Genomic DNA, 21552 nt, shown 5'->3' on the forward strand with positions numbered 1-21552 from the left:
GAACCTATCAGCGAGGATATATAAAAAGGTGGAAATGTTTTTGGTTTTGTTTTTGTTTTTCCGAGCACGATCGCCACGTGGAAGGTGATCCGCCTGCGGGGTGTGCCCCATCTCACCCACGAATCACTTCGTTTGTGTCATTACTCTTAACAAGTGACACTGGAACATGCCTGCTGACGCTTTACTGTCCAACCCTTTGCTGAAGGCAGCTTTTCACTCATTTTTCCCAAAACAGTGAGAAGATGTAGCTGGATGAACTCCCGAGTCTGATGTACACGTGAGGATGCTGTGAAAATCTGCCAGCCCAGATACTCTCCCTGCACAGCCTCCCCCGGGAGTTAATCACATCCAATGTGCTCCTCTGTCCCTCACTGATCACACAAATTAACACCTCTCCAGTCAAAGCAAAACCACAGTTTGCAAATGATTCGCTGCCTTTATTCTTTTTAGGTCTTTCCATAGCAAAAACTTGCACAGCACAAGCTTTGGCTTAAACAAATAACAGTACAGATAAAACAGTTTTAATACTTCACCAAAGAGGTATGATGAGAATGAAACATAAGCCTCAAGTGTAGGTCAAATATTGAACTTATTAGCCAGTTACAGAGAGATAACTTGGACAGTTCACTGGAATGGTAGCTGGATTCACAGAGAAGGCACAGCCAAACACTTCCCTTTGAAGATCAACTCCAAATTTCCCAGCTGGCAGATCCAAGGGGTGGCCAAGCAGCCTGATTCAAATATGAGTGATTTAAACTCATCAGCTCCTCCACAAGAAACGGTGCAGCCAGCAAAGAGAACCAGAACTGACTCCTTGTGCTCCTGACCTGCAGCACTAAATGGCCAGAGAAGATACTCAAAAACCCCACAAAATCCATGGGGATCTTTTTGCTGTCACTAAAGAAAAGGCCATGCAAGAAATCTGCTCAGACTGGACAAAGGACAAGCTGACAGAGATGGCTGCACAGCCTCAGGCCTCTTTGGCAAGCCTGGCTGTGTTTGTGTTTGCTGTTTGTTACTGGTGTTCTTCCCAATTTACCCACTGATTTAAGACTTCCCCACAGCTTTCCTGGCTCTGCAGCACCCCAATATAGAGTGGTACCTATGGTATCAAACAGCCTTTTGGAGAAAAAAAGAGCACAGAAGGAGAAAAATAAAATACTTCCTAATCTCTCTGTCCCACCAGGCCACATTGATTCTTTATTTTCTTGGGCAGACATCAGGCAGTCCCATCCTTATCTCCAACTCTGCCCAGTAAGTGGCTCAGCTCAGTGATGCCCATTAGTGTCTCTGTAATTAAAAGGCTGGCAGTATTTTCACTACAAATCAGGCTATTCAGAAACTTTACACAGTTCCAAAAGCTCCCCCAAGAAGAAATTTGGCCCCCAAAAAAAGGTGAGGAAGAGGATAATAGGATTTTTTTTTTCCACCTGAATCTATAGCTTTCCTGCACTGCAAGGTCCTGGGGAAACCTGCTCCTCAGCCCCAGTTTTCTGGTAAGCACTAGAGAAACCCAAGAGATCCTTTCAGGCTGCAATCAGGGGATTGGAGGAGAAGCAATGAATTGCTTTAATATGAAATTCACCTTTAAAATTGATCCTACAGAACAAACACTGGAGGCTGGTAGATCCTCCCCTTCGAGAAAGACTGCTGGATTTGGTGGGAGTACCACTCAAAACAGGCATGCAGAATCAGGCCTCAAGTACATAAAATATAGGATTTGGTGCTTAAATTTTAAAATATTTATAAATAACTTTAAGACATTCAAGCTCAGAGGTGTCTACAGCCAAGTATTTCCCTCTGACCCAGGGAACCACAGGGATCCACATCCCTGTGGATGCCCAATGCAGAATTTTGATTTATGCTTAACACAGAAACAAAACCTGCCCATGCCAAGCTCTTTGGAAAGTCTCCCTCGGTGCTTTGAGAGCACATGGACACATCTAAACATGCAGAAAGCATTTGGGAGTTGTAGATCCACAGCACAGAGTGTGACCAGTTCTTCCCATATATTCACAGCATTTGACAAAACAGCTCCAGAGGGATTCCTCGGCTGTTGCTGCACTGAAAGGTCAGCCCAGCTAAGCCTGACCCCGGGGGACAGCTCAGCTCTGCCCTCATCCACCTGGGCTGGGGTGGAGCCACCAGGGAGAGAAGGGACACCTTGGGCCCTTGAGCAAAGCCAGGCTTGGCTTGGAGCCCTCTCCCAGCTCCGTGACAGCAGCACTGACACAGCCCCATGGCCCTGGGTCCAGGGCACACACCCAGCCACACATCCCCTGAAGGGAAGCCTGGAATTCACCTCACAGCCCTGGAAACCTGCCTGGTACCTGCTGCAGAACAAAGGCACACGTGGGGGTTAAGGGCAGAGGTACTCGTTGGGATGTTCCTGTCACACCTCACAGGACACCTGGTGGCACAGCAGCCCCGGAGCCAGGCAGTCCCAGGACAGCAGAGCATGGGAGCCCCACTCCCACATGGAGAAGCAGCTCCTCTCAAGAGGGCATGGAACCACAGCAGCCTTGGGAGACAGGTCAGGTCAGCTGCTTGTTCGTCCACAAGACACAAACTGGGACAAACTGGTCCCACAGACCATATCTTCACTGGAGATGTTGAGCTGGATGGCTCTGTAAGCCACCAGCTACAGCCCTGAGCAAAAAAATGAACTCTAAATTTCTTTTCTCACATGGGTTTCATCCAGTCCCATTATGTACTTGGTTTCAGCATATTTTTTCCTGTTAAAACACCTAAAAAAAAGTAAAATGTTCTTTGGCACTTGTGCAAGAATGATCCATAGATGTGACACTCTCCTGTCCTTCAGCTGCTGCTTGGGCTGATCTCTAAAGATCCACGTACACAGAGTCTGTGTCCACCCTCTGGGCCTCTCCAAACAGGAGGAATGTGCAGAGCCCAATGCTGTTCACAGCAGCCACCAGGTTGAAAACAGAAATCCAGGAGCCAGTGGTCTCGATCAGGTATCCAGCCAGGTACACACAAATGACACCTGCAGAGAACAGAAACATGCAAAGGCTCTGGGCTGGATCCTGCCCTCTGCAGGGAGAGGGCTCCCCAGGAAAGGATGAGCTGCAGGAAGGTACTTTACCTAGGAGGGCTCCACCTGTATTTGCAACCCCTGGAAAGAAAAGGTGTGAAAAGAAATTGTGAAAAGCCACAGACATGAGCACCTTCATCACAGCTGCCACCAACCCCCAATCTGCACATTGGGCAAAATGCCTTTGTGATCGTGGAATCACTGACTGATTTGAGCAGGGATGAACCCTAAAGCTCACCTCATTCCATCCTCCTGCCATGGGCAGGGACACCTTCCACTAGCCCTGCTGCAAGCCCTGTCCAACCTGGCCTTGGACACTTCCAGGGATGGAGCAGCCACAGCTTCTCTGGAGAGCTGACAGAAACCACTGAGGCCATCCCTGGGTGCAGCAGAGCACCTCACAGATACAACAAAGGCACCTTGGTGGTGTTACCTGCCCCCAGCACTGGCAGGTTTGTCACAGAAGGAAGCTGAGATTGCACACACAGAGCAGGCACTGCCCAGAGCTGCTCCTGCTCAAAATTGATGCTGGTGACCATGTCCCCCCTAGAGATGCCACCTGTCCAGCACAGAAACCCCACAGAATCCTTACCAAAGAGCAAGCCAGCACACGAGGGGGCCAGGTCCTGCACGTTCACTGAAATGCCACTGGTGAGAAACAGAGAGGGGAGATAAGTGGCTGTTTGAATGGAACATGACTGCTTTTCCATCATTTACACAGTCTGATTTTTCAAACACAAGGAAAGCTCCTGGACAAGAAATGGCACTGGCAGGAGAAGGGAGGAGCTGAGAGTAAAGCAGGTGAGTATCAGAAGGAAAACTATTCAACTCAAAGTGTTCAGAGGGGCCACAATGTGATTTCCCCTCCTGCTCCATCCCCCTCCTACTGGCTGGTCCAAGCCCTTCCATGCTACAAGTTTGCTGGATTACTTCCAACCCACAGGGCACTAAACTCCTCCAGCCTCACAGGGTCCCAAAAACAATGTTCAGGCAAGTGCCAATTCTTGTTCTCACAGTCAGGGTGGAGGCAGCCTCCTCTGAGACTCCAAAATGCCAAATGCGCAGGGGAGCTGAGGGCCACTGTCCCCATGGCTCTCCTCACCTGTGGTTGAAGGTCTGCAGTCCAACAGAGGCTGAGGCAAACACTATTGCTTTGCAGAAACTGGAGGTCTGGCCCAGGCACAAAGCAAAAATGCTTGAGACACCAGAGCCAATGACCTGGAAAAAAGGGAAAATTAAACACTACAGCATGTTTTCTGCAAGGAAGAAAGCAACTCCTGCCACGAACAAACTGTTCCCTTTTCCAATGCCATGAGTTTGTGTGCACCCCGTGCTCCTCTTTTCCCCCCCCAAAATGTCCTTCTGTGTCAGAGGTCTGTCCAGAGGGATGTGATGCTGCAGATCAGAGGACACACTGTGTTCTCACCCAGCATTTCTATTTCTGCTCACCCTTGTACTGCTACTTCCTCAGTACCTAAGGGGTCATTTGGAATGACCAGGGACAGGCTGTGAAAGAAAACCCCTTCAGAGCACTCACTGTGCTCAATGCTACCATTAATCCAGGCTTTGTTCCTCAGCCAGGGTTTTCCTCTGGATTTCCTTTCACACATCCTGACCACCAGTTAATGTGCAAAGGCAGAAAATCTTTCCTGTTTCCATCTATAACCCCCAACCCAGTTCCACACAAGGTCCAGTCTGCCACATAATCAGAGTTTAACTGGTAACTCAGGTACCTCTCCCACAGCTCCTGCTCTCTTACCTGCATGAACTTACGAATGGTGATGGTTCTGTACCCTGGAGAAGAAAGGGACACTTGGAGTTAAGCACAGCTCACCTTGTTGTCCAGCCAGGAAACTACAACATATGTAGATTTCAGATGCCCGGATTTCATGACCACATGAATATTATGAAGGAGATCAAAGGGAGCCCCAAACACATCAGTGGGATTTGGACACTGGAGAATTTATTCTGCTTTTGTATCAGAACCTCAAATTGTCTATTTGCTGGGTCTTCTCCCTATCAACAAGCCCATCTCCTCCCACCCAGGTCCTCTCCCCACATCCCATAAGAGCAGAGGAAAAGCCGTAAAGAGCTCTCACCTTGACTAATTAAATGATCAGACAGAAATCCACTGAACAAGCTCGTCGGAATTGCAACCAGCCAGGGGACTACATTAAACACCCAACCCTGAAAAGAAGTGAAAATCAAGAGAGATTTGTTGTCAGAGCTGAGTTTGTTCGCAAATATTTTGACAGTCTGTGATACCTGTAGAAAAGAGAAATGATGAAGCACTCAGGACTTGTTGCAGCACCTGTACCCCCTTTGCAGAGCCAGCACTGAACTGCACCATGCCCCACTCCAAGCTCTGTGAGGGAGCAGGTGATCACAGCCTGTAGCATTTGTAGATTTGTTATCTTCTTCCTTCTTCCCCAGCAATGCTGCATCTAGGGGAGAGGCAGAAAACTCCAGGAAAGAGGGATTAAACATGGCAAAGTTTACTGGCAGCAAGATGATGTGGCAGGGAGCCACGGAGCCCTGGGAAGCTCAGTGTGGGTTTCCTATGGGTCCCCAGCAAAGCTGCTGGCAAAATTTCCAGCAGCTTCCAGCTCATTAGCAGCATTACTGTGTGAGGCTGAGGGAGCAGAGCTGGATTTTCTAATGGCAGGATTAGGTAACATTATGGGGAGCAACATCCTTCGGCCTATTTTCAATTAAGTGAGCTGCAGCTGTAATCACAGACGATTAGTGGTCAGCTGGATTACAGCTGCTCAGGGGCACTTTGGTGCCCAGATCCCACAGGAGCTGAAATCAGCGTGGGCTGGGCTGGATTTCATCTCAGCTGGTTGAACCTACTCATCCATCCATGCACCCATCACCCCCAGCATCTCCCCCTTTGCTCAGAGCCCATCACCCCCTGGAGACATCTCCCCTTCCTGTCCGGGATGCATGGGAGGGCTGAATAATCTTGGTTTTGAATAATCCTGTTAAAGATGCTCCTGGAAATCACACCAGGGTCCATCTGCATCTTTCCATGCCTTTGAAATTTGGGTCTTGGTCATTTTTGACAATGTTAGCCCATGGGCTCTGTGGGGTGGTGCTTCTGCTGTCTGTTAACAGCAGCTGGGGCCGCTCAGCACATCAATCCCAAATTTGTCTCATCCCACAGCCCATCACCCTGAGCCAAACCCTCCATCACCTTCACTCAGGTGGCCACAGGCAGCTGCCCAGCTCACCTGCAGCAAGGGATTTTAGCCAGCAGGTGACACAGGTTACCCACATTAGGGATTATCAGCCATCCTTTACAATCAAGCAGCCTCAGCCCGTTTTAAACAGCACAAAATGATTATCAGCTGCAGGAGCACTCTATAGAGCATCTTACATAAGGGCACCATGATATAATGCTTAACAGATGGTAAATTACTGCTGCACAAGCACATTACTCGAGGTGCACAGATCTTGTCACAACAATATGTTTGCTGGTTTAACACATGATTTTAATATAAATATCAAGTATGCCATAAAGAGCTTTACATGTGTAATATGAAAAGGCATTTGTAAGCAGCTCTGGAAATTGTAAAAAGCTAACAGAACCATTGTGGAGAAGACTGCCTGAGTTTCTGAGAACAAGATGAAATTACCAGCTCTCAGCCCACATGAGTATTGCCTGGCTTTCTGAAAAATGGGAGTATCATTTGTGCTGAGAAGAGGGAAGCTTTTGTAGTATTTTTGAAGTACACATTATTGTTATGAATGGTAATTATCATTTTCACAGGCAGGTCTGAGCTGTACAATGTTAGTCCAATTTAAAAACCCTGTAAAAAAAACAGGAGTGAATGGTGGTTATTTGCAAGAGCATAATGTCATGGGCTCATAATGTCATGAGCTTTGTGCTAGTTGAAAAATTATCTTTTCCTCAGAAGAAAAGCAGTCTAAAACCCAATACAACCTGCTCTTCCTTGCACCCTTCATCATCCCTAAAGAAGCAACTAGAAACCAGCCTCAGCAACCTGGAGAGATCTCCAAAAATATGAGCGGGGTGCCACAGCTCCTAAGTGACAGGGAAACCTCCCACCTCCTCCTGCCTCCCGGGCTGCTCTCACCAAATCCCTCTGCCATCATCTTCCTCATCTCCACCCCCCTTTGACAGGCACCCAGCACGGCCTCCTTTGAACAGCAACGCTTCTGCTTTGCAGCCAACCTACCTTGGACTCGGGAAAAGTTTCCTTGAAGAAAGTCGGCAGCCAGGAGAGCAGAGTGAAGAAGGTGCTGGCCGTGGAGAGCTGAGCGATGATGACAGCCCTGAAAATACACAGCTGAGAGGAAACAATCAGCAGTGACAGGTCATGCTGGCTGGGAAACGGGCACTCGAGATGTCAGCTCCCAACGGAAATCCCTGAGATTTTTGTCACGGAGAACTGTAGTTCTCTGTAGGAAGCCCTTTCAGCTTCCTGAGATTTTTGTTGCAGATTTTCAGCTCCAGCTGATTTTCAGCTTCAGATTGTCACTCCTTTCAGCTTTCTCCTAGCAGCTAGTTCCTCGCTGCCCCATCGCACAGCCCCAGGGCCAGGCGAGGTTACTTGAAGCGCTAATTAATGCCACTGCATTTCCCACCGGTCCCTTCCAGCCCTGCAAGAGCCCTCCTGCTCCAAGAGGTGTTGTTTAGGGTTTTCTATGGATTTGTTATCGGCTCCATTGTTATTCAAGGCAGGAATGGGTTTGCTGCCCTGCAGCTCCATCATCCTCCTCCTCCCTGCCTTAAAACAGCCCTTGGGAACATGCTTGGATGAGCTTCAGTACTCACTGCAGCATCCCAAAGGGAAAATGGCCATTAAGAAGATGTTTGCCAGCAATGAGAACACAGCCCGTGCCACCCAGTGCCCCTGAGCAGCACTTGCACTTGTTAGGAGCCCATTACAATCAGCATTTCTAACAAGACCCGTGGAAAATACCACACTGGAGGAGTATGGGACCCATCCAGGGGGAACAGCCTGGGAATGAGAAAGATTTACCAGTAACATTCGAGCCTGACAGTCCTGTGGACAGAACATAAACCACCTTTGCCAAGCTTACCTTTCCAGTTCTTTATTCATACAAAAGGAATTAGAAAACTGGTCCTGCTTCTCAAATATATAAATAAGTGGACAAAAACCACAGAGGCAGAAAAAATAAGCCCAGAGAGGAGAAACCAGAGGATGCTCCCAGGCTGGCCAATGCATGCAGCTGCCTACCAGATTGGTGCCTTCCTGAACAGCTGCTTCCAGGGAACTTTGCTCTGCTTGGGTACCGAGAGGCCTCTCGTTAAATAGTTCATGGGGATGGTGAGTTCTGCAGGGAAGAAAACACCCAAAAGAAAGCTGTGGTCAGTAATTACCTGTGCAGTTGGAGGCAGCCCTGGGACACAGCTGTACAACCACTTTTAATCTCCTTCTAACCCTTGTTTTTTTTGGCTCTACCAGAGTTGAATGCTCATGGAAACACCTTGCTACACTAACCAAAGTTTTTCCACACCCCTCCACATCCAGCCACATTCACCCATGTGTTATACCTCTTTTATAATTAAACAAAAGTCCCTTGGTAGGGACTGGGCCTGGATTCTGTGCAGCACCAGGCACACACCCAGCTCCCAGCGAGCTGGGCTCCTACATGCCACACTCACCCTAATAATGCTGTAGCCAGGTGTAATGGTTTGTCCATATGTGGAATTACTCCTAGGCAGTTATTTGGGAAGAGATATTGTGGATTAACTGGTTTTTAAAAGCTCTATGTGTAGATGCTCTTAGTTTGGAGTAAGTATCTTGTCCTGCTTTAGCTTAATCCACTTTGAAGATCATGCTCTGTTTTGTGTTTTCACTGGTGCTTAAAGAGTACTGAGGAGCCAGATCAGGCTCTCAGCAATGATATAATCCAGCATGGGACTTGAAATAGGAAATCAGCATTGCAAGAGCTCAAATCCTGGTTTTTGGGTTGGGGATCTTGGGTGAGACACAGTGTGTATTACAGAACACATCTGAAAAAAGGCTGATGTGTAAAACCAGGCATGATCTTGGAAACACACAGGATTTGCAGAGAATAATGGAGAGGAATCACTTAGTTCCCAGATCATCAGGAGCACTGCCAGCCCCAGGGATGCAGCTGGACTCACCTTTCTCACTCAGGAGGTATTTGCAGGTGCAATAAACCCAGAGCAAAGTGAGCAAACCAGAGAAGTAGAAAACACTTTCCCAGCCGTACCAATCCAGGAGGAGAGATCCTGCACCACCAATCAGCAGCGTTCTGCAAGGGAAAGCACTCAGATTTACTGGCCTGGCTGAGAGCTCAGACTGAGCACATTGATGGGAGACTCTCCCTGGGGTCAACGCTGCTGTCACTGAACCACAGAATCCTAAAATTTTTTGGGTTGGAAGGGACCTTAAAGCTCGTGTTGTTCCACCCCCAGCCATGGGCAGGGACACCTTCCATGAGACCAGGTTGCTCCAAACCCTATCCAAACTGGTCTTGGACATTTCCAGGGATGGGGCAGCCACACAGCTTCTCTGTGCACCCTGTGCCAGGACCTCAGCACCCTCACAGGGGAGAATTTCTCAGTCACTCATGTGTGGGTGCTGCCACCTGTCCCACCATGGCTCTGCAACCTGTCCTGTTCCCTGAGTGGCAGCTCAGGCCAGATCCTCAATGGCAGGAGAAATCCCAAAGGGACCTCACCCTCACCTGCCCCACGCTGAAAAATGGTAATTGAAGAAAGAAAAGGAGGTTGCTGGTGTGCAGTATCCCAGAGAATGTTTAAAGCAGCAAAAGAAATGAGAACTGGAAAACTAAGTGATTGGACACAGTGATATTTCTATTCGGCTTTTAAGCAACCTTTCCATTTAGAAAGGAAATTCTGATGGAGATCAGCAGAGGTGGAGAAGTTCTCTTCCCATCTATCAGAGAGGACAGGTGGCCAGTGTCAGGCTGACCCTTGCTCTTCCTACTGAACTGGGCTGTTTCCCATAGTAATTAAATGTTGCAAACAGTCTTCAAAGTCTGGTTTGAAAAGAAAGAGAGAACAATACATAAATCCTTGGCAGGCAGGACAGCAACTGCCTGAGGCTTCCTCAGCTGCAGCAGGAGTCCTTGAGGACCCATGAATCCACATTTACTTTGGGCTGTGAGTTTTGCCTCCAACTATTTAATGGCATTTCATCAGATAGGATGTCCAGAGACTGTCACTGGCTGCTGAGGCCTTTGAACTCACCCAAACTGTGAGCCAGTCCCCACTGTGCTGTAGGTGAAGGCTCGCTCGCTCTCCCGGACCCTCTGGGACAGCAGGCTGGCCAGGGATGGGAAGTACACCCCTGAGAGAAACAGGAGCAAGGCAGGGAGCAGTTAGGCAAAACAAAAGCAAATTTAAGAGATCCAGAGTGAGCTAAACACTGAAACAAAGCAGCAACATTTTGGGTAAATTCAAAACAGGGGTATAAAATAAACTGAGTGGATCTATCGCCATCAAAGGTTTTTTTTGTGTGTTCTCTGTAATCCTGTTTCATCCTCACCACTGCTACTGTAAATCCATCAGTGCCAATGCACTTCCCAGTGCTGCAGCTTGGCAAGAGGGAAGGAAAATCACTCCAAATTATCCAAAAGTTTTGGCAAGGGTAAATTTTCTCTGAGTGTTTTGAAGGAGTTTTAAAATGTGGAAAACCAAACACGACCAGAGATGATTTCCAAATCCAGCAGCCCCTGCCTGGCAGAGAGATTTCTACAGAGAAATGACTTGTCAGCGACTCTCTAGAAATGTCACTGGCTTTTCCCATGGAAGTTCTGGATGTGGAGGCTGTTTTGAGGCAGAGAATTGCTCAGACACCCATGGGAAGGGTTCAAGCACTGCAAACCATGGGACTTGCATCTCAGTGTGCTGCACGTGAGCCTCTGTGCAAGGAAGCCCCTGAACAGACAGGCTCAGGATGGGGGTCTCACCTTGCAGCAGCCCCATGAGGAACCTGGAAGAGGTCATAAAAACCAGATGTGCTGAAGTGATGTGGGTGAGCAGCGGGGTGAGGACTGTGAGGAACCCCCAGGCTGATGCTGAGAGGAGGAGGACTTTCTCACCTCCTATTCTGGAAGACAGAAAACACATTATCAAAGACAGGAGGGCAAAAGGGCAAAGTCCTTCAGTCCAGACTCAAGTGCCCTTCCCAGTTTAACCTGTTTTTAAGAGTCAAACCTGTTCTTCTCTTGCCACTTCGGGAGTAGCTCTGACCTTTTCCCTTCCCACCCCCTGCCAGCACTGCCCATCCAACTCCAGCACTCACTGATCCCAGAGATCTCACAGCACTGAGCCACTCAACTCTCTGTTGGAGGTGGTGCTGCCACCGTTTTGCTTCCCTTAACCAGTGATGGTGCTTTCCATTTGCTCTATTGCAATCCTTAGCACTGCCTTTTACCATTCAGGTTTCTCCAGGCCTTTTCTTGCAAACTCTTAAGGACCCTAATTAAATAGCAAAGTGCACTGCACAGATAATGCATCCCTTCCAGGCATGTGCTCCTCACAAAAGATTTCACAGAAAAGCTCTCTCACTAAGAATAGATTGGCTGGGGAAAGGGACTCAAGCAGGTAATGATTCAGATCCTCCCTTACAGCCAACTGGGGAAATTGTTTGGTTTTTAATTCATATGACACAATGGAGACAGTTTTTCTAAACATGTTTTTTCTAAACAGTGTATGGGGACTTGCTTGTGAAAAGACTGCAAGAGAATATAGGGCAGAGAGACTGAAGTGCTGAACTGAAAACAAAGATCACTTGTGCAGATCAAATCAAAAAAGCTGCATTCACAGAATCCTAGAATCACTTGCAGGGATGAGACATCCACAGCTCCTATCTGGAGCTCCTAAAGTACCCACATCTCTTTTTAGCCAGAGTTTCTCCCCATGGACACACTTGACTCTCCACCCCATTGCTGTGAAACCTGGCACTGCCACTGCTCGACTGGAACTGAGGGGTCAAAACCAAGCTAAGCATCATTAAAACAAGAAAATATGAGAATAATTTCCAGTACTGATCACTGATGTGTCCTCCAAGAATCTGTGTCAAGCAGTAGCCCCAGAAGAAGCTGCTGAGCACGACGCCGAACTGCTTCTTGTCCCAGTCGAAGTAGGAGCTGAGGGCCACGGCGCAGATGGGCACGGTGACACGGGCACAGTAGAGCAGGCACGTCCCCAGCAGCAGCATCACCGTCCACACGCGGGACTCGGGCCTGCAGGGATGGAGAGGAAGGTGGGAAAAGGGCAGGGGTTTGCTGGGCCCCATGGGTGTGTGCACAGGATTTAGGGGCTGGCTTGGCTTTGCAAGCCGAGTCTGCCTCGGTAAAATGAAGGTCAGCACAACTCTTGGGGCACAGCGGTGCTGACACAGAGTGTACCCCTGTGGGAACCCAGGACATCCCCCTGGCTGCCCTGGCTGTCTTGAGAACCTGGCAGGGGGCTCGGGGACCTTGGCACAAAGTCAAAAACACCTGTGGCTTCAATTTTAGCCTGTGGAAAAAATTGCTAACTTTGTGTGAGGAATTATAAGTCACAAGGGTTTGAGTAGTGTGGTAGTTGAGTTAACACAGGGTGAAAAAGTAGAATTTTGGGGCTTTTTAGAATGGGGTTCAAGGGGACAAGATGGAGGGATTTGGGCGTGTCCTGACCTTCTTCTCCTTCTTCTCGAACTACATGTCTTGCTGTGATGGTGACACTTTTCTATTGGTTGAAGGTAGAGACACACTGTCTAACATAGATGATAGATATTGGCACGTTATTGTAAACACAGCACACGTAGTTTTTAGCATAAAATGTAAACACAGCCCTGAGGGCAGACAGAATGCCATGGATGACCTGCTAGACAGAGCTCAGCAGGTCAGAGAAAGAATGCTATAGATAAGAGAAAATAAACAACCTTGAGAATCTGATCCTACACATTCCGACTCCTTCTTTGGCTGCAGGGCTGGGAAGCAAAGACTTTTACATTCTCGGGGTCACCTCGATCTGCAGACCCCGAGATACCCCATCTGCTGGCTTTCAGGAACGATGCCAACTTCATCCCAAACACTGTTTGACCCCAGCAGCAAATGTCTGTCCATAGGCTGCAAGGTGGAATGGGCTGCTTGGACATCACTGGTTGTGGATGGAGGGAAAGGCAGGAAGGAACCTGGTTTGTTTGGTTTTTTCCCCCCAGTCAAGAAACTGTTCTTTAAAAGATAAGGATAAGAAAGGAAAGGTCAGGACATGAGGTTGGAAGCACCTGCATGAGACACACCTCTTGGTAGCAAACATTAGTGATTTGGCATTTCTAGCCATTCCTCAGGGGAGGTGGTCTGTGTGTTACCTCCTAAAAAAGGAGGGATATGCAGGAATTCTTTAGAGAGACAAGACTTGGTGGGCCTGAAGAGCTCAGAAAGAGAAGCAAAATAATTAAGCCTGGACAGATAAGAAATTTTAGATAGTAAGAGTCAAAATATGTTAACAAAATATGTATTTCTGGTGCATGAATTCTCAGCCACAAGAAAAGGGCTCCTACAGGCTGGAAGTAAGTGAGAAGCAAGTCAGTGATGGCTTCTGAAGCAAACAAGCACATTTTGCTGCAAATATCAGGCCCAGGTGTAGGTAAATCCCTCTACCTTCCCTCAGCCATGCCACTTTGGGTCCCCCTCTTTGCCAGTGAATTACAGAGTTAAAAGCTGAGTAAGAACAGCCACTATTGGCACTATTTGTGTTTGATTATTTCTCTGCCCAGAGCACAAAGCACTGAGCTAACAGACTCTCTGCTCCAGGGGAATTCACTGTACCAGGGCAGTAACCTCTGGGCTTTCCACCCTGCTAAACACACCCCCTCTCCATGTGGGAAAGAACCCGGGTCACCTTTTACATCAAACACAGAGTTGATTTCTCTGTACTAGAATGATGATAAATGTGGGTTAATCCCACACAGCACAAACCCATTTATAAAGGTGTAAACGGGCCCTCACGGGGGGAGGTGAAGGAACAATGAAAAGCAGAACACAGCAGGCAGGTGAACCTGCTGGAGATGGATTTATTGCTGTTTCCTGACAAGGCAGATAAGCAGCTCAGTGCTAACCTCTGGCAAGAGGAACTGGAAGTGTTTCAGTTGGTGTTTAGAGGGTTGGAACTGTTGTTACTGTGCGCACGCACGAGTGCACAAAATAACACAGGAACTGGCAAACCTCAGGTATCTTTGCTGGAGGAATGAGTAACCAGGGGTTGACCTGCCTCAGTCATTTCAACTAGCTGGGAAATGCTCTCAGATCCCCTCCTGGGCTTACCCTGAGAGGAAGTTATCTTCAGTCATATCTCCATTTGCTGCAAAACCAAAGGTGGGCTGGTTTTTAATCACCAGCCCCAGCCAGTTCCAGGAACAGTGGCTCCACTGACTCCAGCTTGCCACAGAAAAGCACAAGGAAATCAAAGGCTCCAGGACAATTCATGTCTGGGTCAGAGAAAGCCCAGCAGGACAATACGACAGGAGCTTTTGGGTATAAATCCCCCACCAAAGGCAGAGGGCAGGTGGGGATAACCAGCATGGAAAACCTTCCAGAGAGCCCTCAGGAAACTGATCCTTCCAGGCACAACTCCTGCCTGCCCTGCCCAAATGGCTGCTGCCAGTCCAGGGCCATAATCTCTGTTATCTCCAAGAGCACAGCACTGATAAATTTGAGCTATTGAACCTGTGACAATCGAGGTGACAGAGTAAAGCACAGCAGCCAGTGATGTGTGGAGGCATTTTCTATTATTTAGCCACCAAGATAGTTTCCTAAATTGTACTTTTCCCTTGCAGCAAAGGGAGATCTTTATGAGCTTTCACTGGAGTGGGGCTGAGCTCTGTCTCTCCAGTCATTCTGGTGTGTTCAGAATAACCTGCAGTTATCCTGATAAGCACAGCAGCATCAACAGTTTTTCCTTTATCCAAAACCCTGTATAACTCTGCAAGGTGTAAAAGGGAGAGAAAAAGACCTGAGAATCTCAAGTAGTCTTTACTCTGTTTCTCTCAAGAAGCCTCCTCTCCAACTGATGTTCTGACAAAACTCCAGGGATATATTTTTCTCTTGACTTTTATTTTTATTCCAAAGCACTAAATAAATCTCTGGGTGTATGACACACTCTCAATGTTCTCTTTGACTACTACTCCATTCTATATTCTCTTCCTTTATATTTAATTACATCAGGAGGGATTATGCTCACAAGAAGTGGAGAATATAATGATGGTTTCAGACTACCACTTCCTCTTGTAGGCAGCACATCCAGCTAGGAAAATCCATGCAGAGTATGAGTGTCAAATGTAATCAGGAGCTGCTCACACCCACCTGGAAGCATGGCAGGAATGATTTCCCTGCAAGCACAATGACGTGTTTGCATCACAGGAAAGAGCTTTGTAAATGCATTTTCTCCTAATTATAGTTATCACAGAGGCTGCAGATGACTCAACGTTCTGCTCAGTGCAAAACAACAACAGCAGAGGTTACACAGGAGGAACCTGGACTAGCACAAAGACAGGAATTAAAACCCTCCTTTCAAAACTAAGGAATAGTGATAAATCAAACAAAAGTTTTTGTGGGTGACATCAGCCATCTGAGAAGTGAAACTTCACCAGCATTAACAGATTAAATCTAACGAATCCCCTGATGAGGGAGGGAGACAGAATATGCTGCAGATAACCAGCCTAAGTCAGAGCACAGGAAATCACTGCCACTGCTGTCACTGGTGCCACCACGCCTGACTCACCCTTCAGACCAAGCATCTCCCACCAAGATCCCTGGGCCAGTCCTGGCTATATGTGACAGGCACTTCTGTGAGAGGGGCCAGCCCTCCACACCATGGGCAGGGAATCACTGGAGCTTGCCTGGAGCCACCCGATTGATGTAATTTGGTGCTGAGAGATGGCAGTGGCTCCTCAGTGCCCAGCCTGATGTGCAATCCCCTCCTCCCCACAAGAGACAGGCACTGCAGGTGCATCCCCTCCTGCACATCTCCGAGACTCTTCACTGAGCAAAGCAGCCATGCAGCTAGAAACACTTCCTATTTCACAAACCTCCAACCACTGCCCAGACTATAATTAGCCCAAGCCCTAATGACTCTTCCTGCCTGGCTTTTTGAGCAGCCTTGTCTGATGTCCCTTGGTTCTCCTCCTCCCCATGCAGCTTTGGGCACTGGGTGGAAATGTCTTTGCTTCCAAGCATCCAGTGATTTCCCTGAGACCCAGCTCCCACCAACCAAATGGATCCCCCACTCAGAGCACAGTGGTTAGGATGGATTTTCAAGGATGCCTGAGATCCCCCAAAGGGGCAAAAGCAAGTTGAGCTGTCTGGCAGTGGAAGCAGAGCCAGCAGCACAGGGTATCTTTATTTGCAGTGTGTTTTCCTGCTGGAGGAATTTCTCCAGTAGATGCCACAGAGCAAATATTTATTCAACTTTTATTTCTCTTGACTCGCCTCCCTCCTTTCCCCCAGTCTGCAGGGCTTTGGCAGACACTGCAGGTCAGTGTTGAGATGGACTCTCTGGAGTTCAGGCTGTCAATTACATCCCAGTTTAGCCCCTCCAAGGCACGAATCAGGACCACCAGGTATTTTCAGGTGGTAAGAGAGCTGTGTTAGACAGCACAACTACGAACAGCCTGTCCCAGCAACAGCTCTTGGCCAGAAGCCATCTGCAGTATCTGTGGGTGTTTTCCATAACTGGAAGAAGAACTGGGAACTGCAGCTCCTGATCTGCACAGGATGGGCACAGGGACCATCAGCAGAGCACAACGCCCACCTCCCAGGGAGGGCATCTCTACCTCAGTTCCCCTCTCTAAAAGGAGATTAGAAACAGTTCCGTGGGACATGCACAGAGAACACATCAGTGCAGTCACCCCCTGTGCCCCCAGCCCTCTCACTCATCCCAGCCACCAGCAGTGGACACTCCCCAGACCCTGGCAGAACCCCGGGGCAGGATGGGGATGAGCCCACACGGTGGCACTGAGCTCCCAGCCATGCCACCAGCTCCAAACCCAGGACACCCAGCAGCCCAAGCATGAGGCCACCTCCCAGGGGAATGTCCCCAGCACAGGCAGCTGGTGCCTGTGGTCCCCCTGTGCTTGGTCACCTGTCAACCGTGGTGTGTCAACACTTCCCTCCTCATCACCCATTCCCAGGCCCATGGGATCATCTTCCTTCAAAAACACTCTTTTCCAGCTTACCTGCCTATAGCTTTAATTTACAATAGTCACCACAAGCAGGACTGACTGACGTGGCACCAACACAGCAGCCGTGCAGACACTCCTGTGCCAGGAGATAATACCCAGGTTGTTATTTTTAACCCTGTTTGACAGACCTTTCACTTCTCATTCTTTGTTTTTCTCAACAATTTCTCCTTCAAAATCTAACATGCTTGTCAAGAAAGAGGCTTGGAGTAATTTCCCCCTCCACCTCAAGCAGATTTTATCATGCTGTAGACCAGCTCCAAGCTAATGATTTGTCACTGTCAAAAGTAGCTTTGGGGTTTAGAGGAGAGTTGTTGGATATTTTTTTTCCCAATCCAGCTAGCAGCCAACAAGAGCAGCACAGAGGACACAGGGCTTTTTTTCCTGGGAAAGCTGCTGGCTTCCTCTCCACCTCCTGTGCTCAAGCTCCCTCCACAGAGCCGCAGATGGCAACAAAGTGGTGTTCAGCAAACGAGCTCTGAGTTTATTCCCTCTCTTCATTTCTTGCTTTCGGCAAAAGCAAAGATGAAATTAAATTTCAGCAGCTCATATGAGCTGGAAGTAGTTGTTGAGTCCAGGTGGAGGTGGTGAGAAAACATAATAATAAAGCAGAGGCGTGCTTTGCACACTGATCTGAGGGCATACATGGATCAGCCAGGAATGAAATATGTGCCCTGCTTACATTTTCCACGTGAATGAAGTTCTCAGCAAGGTCACTAATAAACCCAGGGTGAGGAACTTGTAAAACAAAAATCCCAACCACCAACAATACCCCAAGCAACTAAAGCTGCAACATCATGTTGACAAAAGATGAGGGCACAGAACTCAGAAAAAACAACTGACTGTTGTCTCTGGGCAAAGATCAGGTGACTGGAGATCAGCCTGTGGCTGGGGTAGGACTCCTTTTATCTCTGGAGCTTAAAGAAACTTTTATAATCACCCCTTGTCTTCAGGTGTAGCCAGAGGCTGGGAGATGCAGAGTGGCTTCAGCGGTCATTTCTTTCCCAGGGCACAGTGACTTTTTCATGCTGCATTTCTCTCCTGGAGGCACCATCCGAAATGTGAGCCCCACATCTGCTGCTGGATCTGCTGGTGGCTTTGTGTGCAACCTTCAGCAACCGATTTCTCTGTTCACTGCTTTGGTCTTCCCTCAGTTAAACCAGAGATGCTTAAACACATCGACTGCCCGAGGGGTCCTGCTTTGGCGTGTTAGGATCAACATTAAGAAATGCTCTCTAACTGTCCAGATGTGCTACATAAGCATGAAGGTTTTTTCAAGCCCCAAACAGAAATCCCCAAGTGCTGCTCTTGGAAGGGATGTGTGATAATGGAGCCTTGGAAACCTGCAGAAAAGTTTGGGAAAGGCAGGCAGGAGAAAACACAAGGCAAGAGAAGTAGAAGAGGAAGGAAAAGCCAGTTGAAAAAAGGGAGGACAAAAGAAGAAGCAGCATGAACAAAGACGGAAAAATAAACCTGCCAAGATAACTGTTTATCTCTCCTTGCACTGACAGATCTTGGAAGGCTGCCTGGCATGTCCTTTGTTGGAGCATGAAAGGAGAACCCATGTCACTTCCCCCACTTGATAACACCTTGCCCCCATGTCAGTAACTCGGAAACTATGACATTTATTTATTTGCATATACTGTTTTCAAATTGTCCACCAAATTAACTTCACCCAATGAGGTACTTTATACAACTTGACAAACCTGCTCGAATGATCTGGTGGCTCATTCCCCCTTTTTGCTCCCCCTTAACCTCCAACTGCCCAGTTTACTTCAGGCCATAAAACCTCCATAAAACCTCCCCAAAGAATGGCTGTGACCACGAGTGTGTCTACACTAAACAATGGGGACATGATCTCAGCTTCTGTGACTACAGCAATACAGATAATGATCTGAGGTGCCTTAGAGTTATCCTGCTGCTCCTTCCCATTAACAGGATTCTCTCAATTATTAGCAGCACTTAGCATGGTCGGAATCACTTAAAATGTCTGTCTCGATCAACAGGCTGTCCTCACCCCTTTTGTTTTGGAAAGCGTTATCTATGTTTTGCATTTTTCTAAAAGATTTGAGAAACAGGAGAGCTTGTTCTGGTCAAACTTTTTTTTTTTTTTTCCCTAGAGGAGAAACCTATGAACTAAAGTTTTGCCTTATGAAAATCTAGTGTGAGGTCCCACCATTCCCACTTCGCTAATATTTAAGGAAAAGTTAGCAAGGGGGAGGAGACAGAGAGAAGGAATTTTCTTAAGTGGTTTAGGGGGAAAGAATCTTCAAATATTAAGCGCCTCTGTGCCAAAGGTCTTCTTTAAAACCCGCCCCGTTACTCTTAAAGTGAGCGTGGATTTGGTGAGACACCCCAATCTCTGAGTGCAGGAAGAGCCTCCCTCGGGACGGCAGATTAAAGCCGGCTATCAGCCTGCTGCCTCTGCAGAAAGGCAGGGATGAGAAACACCAACTTATCCAGCGGCTCTTGCTGCTGGAAGGGGCAATCCCTTCCCCTGGCCTCGTGTCCCTGTGCTTTGGCACGGGTGCCACCTGTCCCGTGGCTGTCCCGCTGCTCTCCTGCCAGGGCGAGGTCACCACAGCGACCAGCCCAAGGCGAGGGGAAGAGGGGAGCCCCAGGGCTGGCCACCACCGTGGCAGCCAGACGTCAGCCAGCTGAAACCGAGCCAGATTTCTCAAGCACAGGGAGTCCAGGGGCTCCCAGTTTGGAAAAGCCTCTGACCATGAATTCCAGCTGCCCCGCCGGTACTTTGGAATAATCATCTCACTCCACCTCAGATGGGAGAAGAGGCTGATCCTGAGGTCTTGGTGCTGGATGACTTTGCCAGGGTGGCAGAGAGGAGCAGCACCGCCCCAGGTGTCCCAGCCTGCTCCAAACACTGGATCACTCTTGCTTGTGCCCCTCCTGTCAGAAGTGGTCACTGGGGGTTTAACTGTATTTTAAGTATTTTAATGACTTTGCATCAAGAGCAGTTCATGCTGTCTAGCAGCTGCCCAGCTCCTATTCCAGACTTTATCTTAATGAATCGCTATCGCCAGTACAAACATCCCCACTGGAACACTTCGATAAGAGCCTCATAGCAGTTTTGTGTTTAATTCACTGATTACAGGCCAGATATAAGCTCAATAGTTGGGGTTTTCTTCCCCCTGTTTTTCACAGTAATTCCCTATCTTCCCCCTTCCTTCTACCGTCTCTGCTGCAGTCCAGGGGAGTGAGACAGGGGAACCGCCCGGAGCGGTGGGACCGTGTCCCTCCCGGAGGGCAGCAACGGAGACAGGGACAGGAGGCTCCCGGCCCGACGGGGAGCACCAAGCTCCTCCGAAATCGCCTCTCCGGGAGCGGTGCGGGCCGCCCGACCCCCTCCATCCCGGAGCCGCATCCTTCCCAGGAGCTGCGGGCGGCGGGGACCGAGGATGCGGGGGGCGCCGGGGCCGGGAGGGCACCGGCCGGGGGCATGCGGGGAGTCCCCGGAGAGCGCCGCCAGCAGCGGAGCGGCTTTCCCGGGAGCGGGACAGGGTCCAGCCTTACCTGGACCAGTACGGCTCGGTGCCGCCATCCCACCTCATGCCGTCGCGGGGGCCGCTGCCCGGGGGCACATTCCTGCCGCCGCCCCCCGCGGCCATGCGGGCAGCGCCTTCCGCCTCCCCGGCTCACATCGCGGCGGCCGCCGGCTCCCTCCCCCGCCGGGCCGCGGCCACGTGTCAGCGCCTCCCGCCGCCCCCGCCCGCCGTGCCGGGAAGTCCCGCCCGGCCCGGTGCCGGTCCCGGTCTGCGACCCCGGGCAGCCTCGAAGGTGCGGGCTCCGGAGGGGCAGGTGCCGGCAGCGGCGGACCGCGCGGTTCTGCTCGTTCCCTCTCCTCCGGTCATTGCTGACACCCCCACCGGGCACGGCGAGGGCAGGGAAAGAGGGGACGGACCAGGCTCTGTCCTCCCGCTCCCATACCTGGGCAGGGAATCGCTCCCTGCTCCCGCAGCTCTCACGGGCTGCCGGCAGAAAGCTTCTGCTTTGTAAGGGTTAGAAGTGAGTATAACATTCGCTTCCGAAGATAAAGTAAATAGGGATGAGTGTTGTTACAGCTTGATTTATGTCTGTTGGATAGAGGCGCTGCCTTGCTGTATCTGAAAGAGATAATCAAACTCCTTTACGGAAATAAATAATTTAAATGATGGTTATCTCAGTCCACAACAAAAGGACTCGTGACTCACTTAAAGATCATGAACGAGCAGCGGAGGAGCCTTGTTCAGGCACCGTTCAGGTGATGCTGTGGCCGATTGCAGCCTGGAA

The 21552-nt window shown here is 49.2% G+C and overlaps 1 protein-coding gene across 1 annotated transcript; it reads right to left on the bottom strand.

Moving 5' to 3' along the window:
* Positions 1-416: 416 nt before the first annotated feature.
* On the bottom strand, positions 417-20908 carry SLC17A9 (solute carrier family 17 member 9). The gene is made up of 13 exons (XM_053958913.1): positions 20797-20908; positions 12089-12286; positions 11009-11148; positions 10287-10386; positions 9195-9325; positions 8281-8377; positions 7255-7351; positions 5152-5239; positions 4812-4846; positions 4155-4270; positions 3645-3700; positions 3104-3133; positions 417-3004 (listed from the first exon to the last, which is right to left on the bottom strand). The coding sequence occupies exons 1-13, from the start codon at positions 20889-20891 to the stop codon at positions 2841-2843; spliced, it is 1347 nt and encodes a 448-aa protein (XP_053814888.1). The 5' UTR covers positions 20892-20908; the 3' UTR covers positions 417-2840.
* Positions 20909-21552: the final 644 nt, after the last annotated feature.

This window comes from Vidua chalybeata, chromosome 17, assembly GCF_026979565.1.
Source record: "Vidua chalybeata isolate OUT-0048 chromosome 17, bVidCha1 merged haplotype, whole genome shotgun sequence".
NCBI classification, from domain to species: Eukaryota; Metazoa; Chordata; class Aves; order Passeriformes; family Viduidae; genus Vidua; species Vidua chalybeata.